The following is a 12,637-nucleotide window of genomic DNA, read 5'->3' on the forward strand; positions in this document are numbered from 1 at the left end:
CTTAAGTTCTAAACCAAGTATAAAAGTTACTTTATTGAATATTAAAGCTGTCCTAATACTTTTCTGTTTTCTTATTTGGTAAAAGATTGACTAAATTAAAATATCATGATGACTCTCACATGAAACAAGTTACAATTTCCATGATCTAACCTTAGTTTGAAGACATGTTAAGCTTGAACAGATAGCTAGAATACCTGCTTCGCGGAGAAAACAAAAGTATGACATAGCACGTGCTGTCTAAGCACGTGCAAAACGTGGTAAATCCGACTATATGACTTAAGTTCCCTCATTGTTCTTTGCAACTGCGTCAGAGGCCGACACGAGCCAGCACACATGTATTGTTTTAGCGGAAGTACTCTACTCTAATATGCGGTGCCATTTGGTGTGGGATTGGGTGTTAAGTAAGATTGGATTTAGGTGAGGATTCTCCAGTAAACCTGACAGAGGACATTTTCTTCAGATTTAAATTCACTGATGCTTGAGAGGAAGGGGCAGTTGCATTCAGGTTGAGTCGCATTTTTGGCTTGGGGCCAGCAGTCGCATTCTTTTGGAGACGCATTAATTTCACGATTTACAGTATTTACTGTAATGTTAGAATCTGAGAGGAAAAAATAGAACCTGAAAGATTTTGAATATAGGTCACATCCAGACTCTTCCAAGCTTAGATTTTACTTTATATCAATATGGATGGGTTTTTATTTCATATTACGAAATAAGATATCCATTTGGTATCAGATAGGTATGAATGGTTGTCAGACATGGCATCACTAAAGTACTCATGGAAATGAAAAAAACCTGTTTTGCTGGATTTAATAATCGACACAAAGCATTATGTAGATGTAAATACGAAATAACAAAACAACTGGAAAAGTACTAGTCTGGATTTGCTAGTTTTATCTCAGTGCTCAATACAAAATGTACATTACACGAGGTAATTTGTAGGCACTTTCAACATTCAAAAATAAAACTAGTCCAAATTGACATGGCAGAAACAGGCTATAGGCATTATGCAAATTAGCCTGGAAAAAAGTTATTAAAACAACAATAAAAATAACAGCTATGTTTATGTACATAATAATAATGACATGTAAGTTGTTGTTTGAGAAGGGAATATGTTACTTTTACGTTCTGATATTTTGACGATGATTCACTATCCCACAATGCCACTGACAAATCACTAACCACTGACAAATCACATGCACGTGGGTTTCAAGCACCTGTTTTCATCTGTCGTCAAGGTGTCATAGGTCATGGACATTCACCTTGATCTACTAACACCTGGTTATGCTCAGTTTCACAATAGTCTGTTTTGTTCATATTTTTACACACTTTTATGTGTAAAAAGACATAAAAACCTTTGATACGCTGTGCCAAGACCCAATTAGTACTAATTGAGTTGTTTGAATATTTATATATATTGTATATTAACTGCATTTATTTAAAATCTGAGATCGAAAAAACAGTTTTTTTTCATTTCCGTGAGTACTTTAGTTTGGATTGAGTGCGAAACAAAGGTCACGGAAAACCTGGCCTGAAACTATACTCAGAGGCTGTAGACACTGGAATACAGAGTATTCTGACTCCTTACACATTACATTTCAAGGGTAGGAAGTAAATAATGATACTTTGTTGGCATTTGATCTTTTGACAAAATCTGGAGCTGTCAGTGTCAATGTTAGGCCTGGAATGCAACACTGTAAGAAAGTGAAAATAAACATAACTACTGAAACATGATAAAGCTATACATACCAGTGTTTCTAGTTTGGGCACATGTTTAATGACATTCTCGATGTCCTCATCTGTGATCTCAACCAGACTGCAGTTCTCCTCCTCTGTGGGCAGTGGGTGCTGGCAGTCACGGGTTACCCACGGGTGGTCCTGGAGACAACAACAATCACTCACAGGGGACGCAATGAGAGCATTCTTCAACCAGTATACAGCACATGCTATTCAGTTAATATTTTCAAGACCAAGCTATTTGGGGGTAAGAACCAAGATTGGCAACTGCATTTTATGTTAGTTGGCAGTTAATCATTCTGCAGCAAGTAGCCTCAAGTCTGGCATCAGTACACATGGCAAGTCTGCTGACAACAGAATGACCATGTCTGGCATCAGTACACATGGCAAGTCTGCTGACTACAGAGTGACCATGTCTGGCATCAGTACACATGGCAAGTCTGCTGACAACAGAGTGACCATGTCTGGCATCAGTACACATGGCAAGTCTGCTGACTACAGAGTGACCATGTCTGGCATCAGTACACATGGCAAGTCTGCTGACAACAGAGTGACCATGTCTGGCATCAGTACACATGGCAAGTATGCTGACTACAGAGTGACCATGTCTGGCATCAGTACACATGGCAAGTCTGCTGACAACAGAGTGACCATGTCTGGCATCAATCACATGGCAAGTCTGCTGACTACAGAGTGACCATGTCTGGCATCAGTACACATGGCAAGTCTGCTGACAACAGAGTGACCATGTCTGGCATCAGTACACATGGCAAGTATGCTGACTACAGAGTGACCATGTCTGGCATCAGTACACATGGCACGTCTGCTGACAACAGAGTGACCATGTCTGGCATCAATCACATGGCAAGTCTGCTGACAACAGAGTGACCACATCTGGCATCAGTACACATGGCAAGTCTGCTGATTACAGAATGACCATGTCTGGCATCAGTACACATGGCAAGTCTGCTGACAACAGAGTGACCATGTCTGGCATCAATCACATGGCAAGTCTGCTGACTACAGAGTGACCATGTCTGGCATCAATCACATGGCAAGTCTGCTGACTACAGAGTGACCATGTCTGGCATCAGTACACATGGCAAGTCTGCTGACAACAGAGTGACCATGTCTGGCATCAATCACATGGCAAGTCTGCTGACTACAGAGTGACCATGTCTGGCATCAGTACACATGGCAAGTCTGCTGACTACAGAGTGACCATGTCTGGCATCAGTACACATGGCAAGTCTGCTGACTACAGAGTGACCATGTCTGGCATCAGTACACATGGCAAGTATGCTGACTACAGAGTGACCATGTCTGGCATCAGTACACATGGCAAGTCTGCTGATTACAGAGTGACCATGTCTGGCATCAATCACATGGCAAGTATGCTGACTACAGAGTGACCATGTCTGGCATCAGTACACATGGCAAGTCTGCTGACAACAGAGTGACCATGTCTGGCATCAGTACACATGGCAAGTCTGCTGACTACAGAGTGACCATGTCTGGCATCAATCACATGGCAAGTCTGCTGACTACAGAGTGACCATGTCTGGCATCAGTACACATGGCAAGTCTGCTGACAACAGAGTGACCATGTCTGGCATCAGTACACATGGCAAGTCTGCTGACTACAGAGTGACCATGTCTGGCATCAGTACACATGGCAAGTCTGCTGACAACAGAGTGACCATGTCTGGCATCAATCACATGGCAAGTCTGCTGACTACAGAGTGACCATGTCTGGCATCAGTACACATGGCAAGTCTGCTGACAACAGAGTGACCATGTCTGGCATCAGTACACATGGCAAGTATGCTGACTACAGAGTGACCATGTCTGGCATCAGTACACATGGCAAGTCTGCTGACAACAGAGTGACCATGTCTGGCATCAATCACATGGCAAGTCTGCTGACAACAGAGTGACCACATCTGGCATCAGTACACATGGCAAGTCTGCTGATTACAGAATGACCATGTCTGGCATCAGTACACATGGCAAGTCTGCTGACAACAGAGTGACCATGTCTGGCATCAATCACATGGCAAGTCTGCTGACTACAGAGTGACCATGTCTGGCATCAATCACATGGCAAGTCTGCTGACTACAGAGTGACCATGTCTGGCATCAATCACATGGCAAGTCTGCTGACTACAGAGTGACCATGTCTGGCATCAGTACACATGGCAAGTCTGCTGACAACAGAGTGACCATGTCTGGCATCAATCACATGGCAAGTCTGCTGACTACAGAGTGACCACGTCTGGCATCAGTACACATGGCAAGTATGCTGACAACAGAGTGACCATGTCTGGCATCAGTACACATGGCAAGTCTGCTGACAACAGAGTGACCATGTCTGGCATCAATCACATGGCAAGTCTGCTGACTACAGAGTGACCATGTCTGGCATCAATCACATGGCAAGTCTGCTGACTACAGAGTGACCATGTCTGGCATCAGTACACATGGCAAGTCTGCTGACAACAGAGTGACCATGTCTGGCATCAATCACATGGCAAGTCTGCTGACTACAGAGTGACCATGTCTGGCATCAGTACACATGGCAAGTCTGCTGACAACAGAGTGACCACGTCTGGCATCAGTACACATGGCAAGTCTGCTGACAACAGAGTGACCATGTCTGGCATCAGTACACATGGCAAGTCTGCTGACTACAGAATGACCATGTCTGGCATCAGTACACATGGCAAGTCTGCTGACTACAGAGTGACCACGTCTGGCATCAGTACACATGGCAAGTCTGCTGACTACAGAGTGACCATGTCTGGCATCAGTACACATGGCAAGTCTGCTGACTACAGAGTGACCATGTCTGGCATCAGTACACATGGCAAGTCTGCTGACTACAGAGTGACCACGTCTGGCATCAGTACACATGGCAAGTATGCTGACTACAGAGTGACCATGTCTGGCATCAGTACACATGGCAAGTATGCTGACTACAGAGTGACCATGTCTGGCATCAGTACACATGGCAAGTCTGCTGACTACAGAGTGACCATGTCTGGCATCAGTACACATGGCAAGTCTGCTGACTACAGAGTGACCATGTCTGGCATCAGTACACATGGCAAGTCTGCTGACTACAGAGTGACCATGTCTGGCATCAGTACACATGGCAAGTCTGCTGACTACAGAATGACCATGTCTGGCATCAGTACACATGGCAAGTCTGCTGACTACAGAGTGACCATGTCTGGCATCAATCACATGGCAAGTATGCTGACTACAGAGTGACCATGTCTGGCATCAGTACACATGGCAAGTATGCTGACAACAGAGTGACCATGTCTGGCATCAGTACACATGGCAAGTCTGCTGACAACAGAGTGACCATGTCTGGCATCAATCACATGGCAAGTCTGCTGACTACAGAATGACCATGTCTGGCATCAGTACGAATGGCAAGTCTGCTGACTACAGAGTGACCATGTCTGGCATCAGTACACATGGCAAGTATGCTGACTACAGAGTGACCATGTCTGGCATCAGTACACATGGCAAGTCTGCTGATTACAGAGTGACCATGTCTGGCATCAATCACATGGCAAGTCTGCTGACTACAGAGTGACCATGTCTGGCATCAATCACATGGCAAGTCTGCTGACTACAGAGTGACCATGTCTGGCATCAGTACACATGGCAAGTATGCTGACTACAGAGTGACCATGTCTGGCATCAGTACACATGGCAAGTCTGCTGACTACAGAGTGACCATGTCTGGCATCAGTACACATGGCAAGTCTGCTGATTACAGAATGACCACGTCTGGCATCAGTACACATGGCAAGTATGCTGACTACAGAGTGACCATGTCTGGCATCAGTACACATGGCAAGTCTGCTGACTACAGAGTGACCATGTCTGGCATCAGTACACATGGCAAGTATGCTGACTACAGAGTGACCATGTCTGGCATCAGTACACATGGCAAGTATGCTGACTACAGAATGACCACGTCTGGCATCAGTACACATGGCAAGTCTGCTGATTACAGAATGACCATGTCTGGCATCAGTACACATGGCAAGTCTTCTGACTACAGATTGACCATGTCCGGCATCAGTACACATGGCAAGTCTTCTGACTACAGAGTGATCATGTCTGGCATCAGTACACATCGCAAGTCTTCTGACTACAGAGTGACCATGTCGGGCATTAATACACATTGGAAGTCTGCTGGCGAGAGAAGGAAGACACTTGGTACATTACCTTCAGTTCATTGAGAGAGATACGAGTATCTGGGATCTTTTCTAACATTCGCAGAAGCAGATTCTTCAAGTCATTTGACACAGCAGGCCTGGTAAGAGACAACATAAAAGGGAAAGTAACAATGTGTGTATCAATAGTATTAATTTCAACAGATACTGCACCCATGAAGACCTTGGGTAGAATAGGTCTTCAGGAACCCATGCTTGACGTAAAAGGCTACTTTGCCTATTGTAAAGGGAGACTAATGGGATCAGGTGGTCAGGCTTGCTGACTTGGTTGATGCATGTCTTCATATCCCCATTGTATGGATCAATGCTCATGATGTCAATCACTAGATTTTCTGGTCCAGGCTCAATTATTTAATGACTGCCATCATATAGCTGGAATATTGTTGAGTGCTACGTTAAACAACTATCAATCAAACAAACAAACAATATATAGTGACTTCTACAATCAAGCAATATTTGCTTGCTAACATGTGGCATCTACTCAAGATGGTTAAACTGTCTCCTTACAGTCAAGTGTCATGTGATGCCACCAACGGCAGTACACTTGTTTCATGCTACTCACATTTCAGGAAACCTTACAGGATCCTTCAGAATTTTCTTGTGAAGTCCCAAGATGAATTCATCTTCAAAAGGCACCTATAAATTAAAAGTGATGTTGGCGTCACAAAGCACAATATTAAATGTGTCAGGAAACAGTCTACATCTGTACCAGTGCTTCTGTGTGCTGTGGAGGTAATGACACAGACGCTGTTTGGCAGGAAACAATCTACATCTGTACCAGTGCTTCTGTGTGCTGTGGAGGTAATGACACAGACGCTGTATGGCAGGAAACAATCTACATGTGTACCAGTGCTTCTGTGTGCTGTGGAGGTAATGACACAGACGCTGTATGGCAGGAAACAGTCTACATGTGTACAAGTGCTTCTGTGTGCTGTGGAGGTAATGACACAGACGCTGTTTGGCAGGAAACAGTCTACATCTGTACCAGTGCTTCTGTGTGCTGTGGAGGTAATGACACAGACGCTGTTTGGCAGGAAACAGTCTACATCTGTACCAGTGCTTCTGTGTGCTGTGGAGGTAATGACACAGACATGGCTTGGCAGGAAACAATCTACATCTGTACCAGTGCTTCTGTGTGCCGTGGAGGTAATGACACAGATGCTGTTTGGCAGGAAACAGTCTACATGTGTACCAGTGCTTCTGTGTGCTGTGGAGGTAATGACACAGACATGGCTTGGCAGGAAACAATCTACATCTGTACCAGTGCTTCTGTTTGCTGTGGAGGTAATGACACAGACGCTGTTTGGCAGGAAACAGTCTACATCTGTACCAGTGCTTCTGTGTGCTGTGGAGGTAATGACACAGACATGGCTTGGCAGGAAACAATCTACATCTGTACCAGTGCTTCTGTGTGCTGTGGAGGTAATGACACAGACATGGCTTGGCAGGAAACAATCTACATGTGTACAAGTGCTTCTGTGTGCTGTGGAGGTAATGACACAGACATGGCTTGGCAGGAAACAATCTACATGTGTACCAGTGCTTCTGTGTGCTGTGGAGGTAATGACACAGACGCTGTTTGGCAGGAAACAGTCTACATCTGTACCAGTGCTTCTGTGTGCTGTGGAGGTAATGACACAGACATGGCTTGGCAGGAAACAATCTACATCTGTACCAGTGCTTCTGTGTGCTGTGGAGGTAATGACACAGACATGGCGTGGCAGGAAACAATCTACATGTGTACAAGTGCTTCTGTGTGCTGTGGAGGTAATGACACAGACGCTGTTTGGCAGGAAACAATCTACATGTGTACCAGTGCTTCTGTGTGCTGTGGAGGTAATGACACAGACGCTGTATGGCAGGAAACAGTCTACATGTGTACAAGTGCTTCTGTGTGCTGTGGAGGTAATGACACAGACGCTGTTTGGCAGGAAACAGTCTACATCTGTACCAGTGCTTCTGTGTGCTGTGGAGGTAATGACACAGACATGGCTTGGCAGGAAACAGTCTACATCTGTACCAGTGCTTCTGTGTGCTGTGGAGGTAATGACACAGACATGGCTTGGCAGGAAACAATCTACATCTGTACCAGTGCTTCTGTGTGCTGTGGAGGTAATGACACAGACATGGCTTGGCAGGAAACAATCTACATGTGTACAAGTGCTTCTGTGTGCTGTGGAGGTAATGACACAGACGCTGTTTGGCAGGAAACAATCTACATGTGTACCAGTGCTTCTGTGTGCTGTGGAGGTAATGACACAGACGCTGTATGGCAGGAAACAGTCTACATGTGTACAAGTGCTTCTGTGTGCTGTGGAGGTAATGACACAGACGCTGTTTGGCAGGAAACAATCAACATGTGTACCAGTGCTTCTGTGTGCTGTGGAGGTAATGACACAGTCATGGCTTGGCAGGAAACAATCTACATGTGTACCAGTGCTTCTGTGTGCTGTGGAGGTAATGACACAGACGCTGTTTGGCTGGAAACAGTCTACATCTGTACCAGTGCTTCTGTGTGCTGTGGAGGTAATGACACAGACGCTGTTTGGCAGGACACAGGTACCAGTCTTCAGATTTACCGAGTTGCTTAACAATTCAATCAGGTTTATTCATTATACTCTTGTAACCTCCAAAGTAGAGTGTTCTCAGAGCTTTTCCACTGAGATATTTAAGCACTTAATGGTGACATGGAAAACTGATAGTCATCACAATTGTCATCAGTACACTAATTAAAGTATCAACTCATATCTAACAATCTGCAACAATGCTGTGTGTTATAACTGTGTTCAACAGTACAGGGACATATATTACTAGTGCTTTCAGTCTAAAGTGGCTTCAGCAACATTACTTCACAAATTTCAATGAGAATAGCACATTTTAAGAATATTTAAGCATATATGGTCTCAGTACAATGGTAAAATCATAAACAAAATGTATTCAATTCACCTGAATAGCATACTGTTTTGAACATGTCACAAGTGTTGAAGAGGCAGTGGTACTTACTCGACCATAGACAAAGCAGAACAAAGTCACTCCCATGGCCCAAATGTCCAGAGCCTGAAAAAGTCAACAGACATACACTGTAACATCAACAGACATACTGTTACATCAACAGACATAAACTGTAACATCAACAGACATACACTGTAACATCAACAGAATACACTGTAACATCAACAGACAAACTGTAACATCAACAGACATAAACTGTAACATCAACAGAATACACTGTAACATCAACAGACATACTGTTACATCAACAGACATACACTGTAACATTAAAAGACATACACTGTAACATCAACAAACATACTGTTACATCAACAGACATACACTGTAACATCAGCAAACATACACTGTAACATCAACAGACATACTGTTACATCAACAGACAAACTGTAACATCAACAGACATACACTGTAACATCAACAGAATACACTGTAACATCAACAAACATTCTGTTACATCAACAGACATACACTGTAACATTAACAGACATACACTGTCACATCAGCAAACATACACTGTAACATCAACAGACATGCACTGTCACATCAACAGGCACTGTAACATCAATAGACATACACTGTAACATTAACAGACATACACTGTCACATCAACAAACATACACTGTAACATTAACATACATACACTGTAACATCAACAGACATACACTGTAACAACAGACATACACTGTAACATCAACAGACATACACTGTCACATCAACAAACATACACTGTAACATTAACAAACATACACTGTAACATCAACAGACATACACTGTAACATTAACAAACATACACTGTAACATCAACAGACATACACTGTCACATCAACAGGCACTGTAACATCAACAGAAATACACTGTAACATTAACAGACATACACTGTCACATCAACAGACACACTCTGTAACATCAACAAACATACACTGTAACATCAACAGACATACACTGTAACATTAAGAGACATGCACTGTCACATCAACATGCACTGTAACATCAACAAACATACACTGTAACATTAACAAACATACACTTTAAGATCAACAGACATACACTGTAACATCAACAAACATACACTGTAACATCAACAGACATACACTGTAACATCAACAGACATACACTGTCACATCAACAAACATACACTGTAACATTAACAAACATACACTGTAACATCAACAGACATACACTGTAACATTAACAAACATACACTGTAACATCAACAGACATACACTGTCACATCAACAGGCACTGTAACATCAACAGAAATACACTGTAACATTAACAGACATACACTGTCACATCAACAGACACACTCTGTAACATCAACAAACATACACTGTAACATCAACAGACATACACTGTAACATTAAGAGACATGCACTGTCACATCAACATGCACTGTAACATCAACAAACATACACTGTAACATTAACAAACATACACTTTAACATCAACAGACATACACTGTAACATCAACAAACATACACTGTAACATCAACAGACATACACTGTAACAATAACAGACATACACTGTAACATTAACAGACATGCACTGTAACATCAACAGACATGCACTGTAACATTAACAGACATACACTATAACATTAACAGACATGCACTGTAACATCAACAGACATACACTGTCACATCAACATGCACTGTAACATCAACAGACATACACTGTAACATCAACAGATATACACTGTAACATCAACAGACATACACTGTAACATCAACAGACATGCACTGTAACATCAACAGGCATGCACTGTAACATCAACAGACATGCACTGTCACATCAACAGACATGCACTGGGGATATATATGTTACAATAAGCCAACACCAGTGACATTGTTTAGGGAGTCCTGGCACTGGAGAAGCACCAGATTCCCAGCAGACAACCTCTCCCCTTCAGACTCACCTTGCCGCTGTATTTTTCACGCTCTTCTGAAATGAAAAAATGTACATGTTAACATAAGCTGGACTACCTGTTGAGTGGCTACCACTGGTCATCAGTCTCCCCTACATCCCCCATGAGGTGGCTACCACTGGTCATCAGTCTCCCCTACATCCCCGATGGGGCGGCTACCACTGGTCATCAGTCTCCCCTACATCCCCCATGGGGCGACTACCACTGGTCATCAGTCTCCCCTACATCCCCGATGGGGTGGCTAACACTGGTCATCAGTCTCCCCTACATCCCCCATGGGGCGACTACCACTGGTCATCAGTCTCCCCTACATCCCCCATGGGGCGGCTAACACTGGTCATCAGTCTCCCCTACATCCCCGATGGGGTGGCTACCACTGGTCATCAGTCTCCCCTACATCCCCGATGGGGTGGCTAACACTGGTCATCAGTCTCCCCTACATCCCCCATGGGGCGACTACCACTGGTCATCAGTCTCCCCTACATTCCCCATGGGGCGGCTAACACTGGTCATCAGTCTCCCCTACATCCCAATGGGGTGGCTACCACTGGTCATTAGTCTCCCCTACATCCCCGATGGGGTGGCTAACACTGGTCATCAGTCTCCCCTACATTCCCCATGGGGTGGCTACCACTGGTCATCAGTCTCCCCTACATCCCCGATGGGGCGGCTACCACTGGTCATCAGTCTCCCCTACATCCCCGATGGGGCGGCTACCACTGGTCATCAGTCTCCCCTACATTCCCCATGGGGTGGCTACCACTGGTCATCAGTCTCCCCTACATCCCCGATGGGGTGGCTACCACTGGTCATCAGTCTCCCCTACATCCCCCATGGGGCGGCTACCACTGGTCATCAGTCTCCCCTACATCCCCGATGGGGCGGCTACCACTGGTCATCAGTCTCCCCTACATCCCCCATGGGTTGGCTACCACTGGTCATCAGTCTCCCCTACATCCCCAATGGGGTGGCTACCACTGGTCGTTAGTCTCCCCTAAATCCCCCATGGGGTGGCTACCACTGGTCATCAGTCTCCCCTACATCCCCCATGAGGTGGCTACCACTGGTCATCAGTCTCCCCTACATCCCCGATGGGGCGGCTACCACTGGTCATCAGTCTCCCCTACATCCCCCATGGGGCGGCTACCACTGGTCATCAGTCATCAGTCTCCCCTACATCCCCCATGGGGCGGCTACCACTGGTCATCAGTCATCAGTCTCCCCTACATCCCCCATGGGGTGGCTACCACTGGTCATCAGTCATCAGTCTCCCCTACATCCCCCATGAGGTGGCTACCACTGGTCATCAGTCATCAGTCTCCCCTACATCCCCCATGGGGTGGCTACCACTGGTCATCAGTCTCCCCTACATCCCCCATGGGGCGGCTACCACTGGTCATCAGTCATCAGTCTCCCCTACATCCCCCATGGGGTGGCTACCACTGGTCATCAGTCTCCCCTACATCCCCCATGAGGTGGCTACCACTGGTCATCAGTCTCCCCTACATCCCCCATGGGGCGGCTACCACTGGTCATCAGTCTCCCCTACATCCCCCATGGGGTTGCTACCACTGGTCATCAGTCTCCCCTACATCCCCCATGGGGTGGCTACCACTGGTCATCAGTCATCAGTCTCCCCTAAATCCTCCATGGGGTAGCTACCACTCGTCATCAGCCTACCCGACCACTATATGTGACAGGGGACAA

General features: G+C 45.2%; 1 protein-coding gene across 4 annotated transcripts in view; it reads right to left on the reverse strand.

The window, feature by feature from the left end:
* LOC124121190 (calcium/calmodulin-dependent protein kinase kinase 1-like) overlaps positions 1-12,637 on the reverse strand; it is a 226,473-nt gene that overhangs the window by 24,331 nt on the left and 189,505 nt on the right. For all 4 annotated transcript variants that reach the window (XM_048396109.1, XM_048396111.1, XM_048396108.1 and 1 more), the window contains 5 exons: positions 10,922-10,947; positions 8,997-9,050; positions 6,556-6,629; positions 5,986-6,073; positions 1,750-1,878 (listed from right to left, as the gene is read on the reverse strand). In XM_048396109.1, the coding sequence (XP_048252066.1) occupies positions 1,750-1,878; positions 5,986-6,073; positions 6,556-6,629; positions 8,997-9,050; positions 10,922-10,947 (371 nt within the window). The remainder of the gene's footprint in view (positions 1-1,749; positions 1,879-5,985; positions 6,074-6,555; positions 6,630-8,996; positions 9,051-10,921; positions 10,948-12,637) is intronic.

Source organism: Haliotis rufescens, unplaced genomic scaffold (genome assembly GCF_023055435.1).
Source record: "Haliotis rufescens isolate VD_foot unplaced genomic scaffold, xgHalRufe1.0.p SCAF_15, whole genome shotgun sequence".
NCBI lineage: Eukaryota > Metazoa > Mollusca > Gastropoda > Lepetellida > Haliotidae > Haliotis > Haliotis rufescens.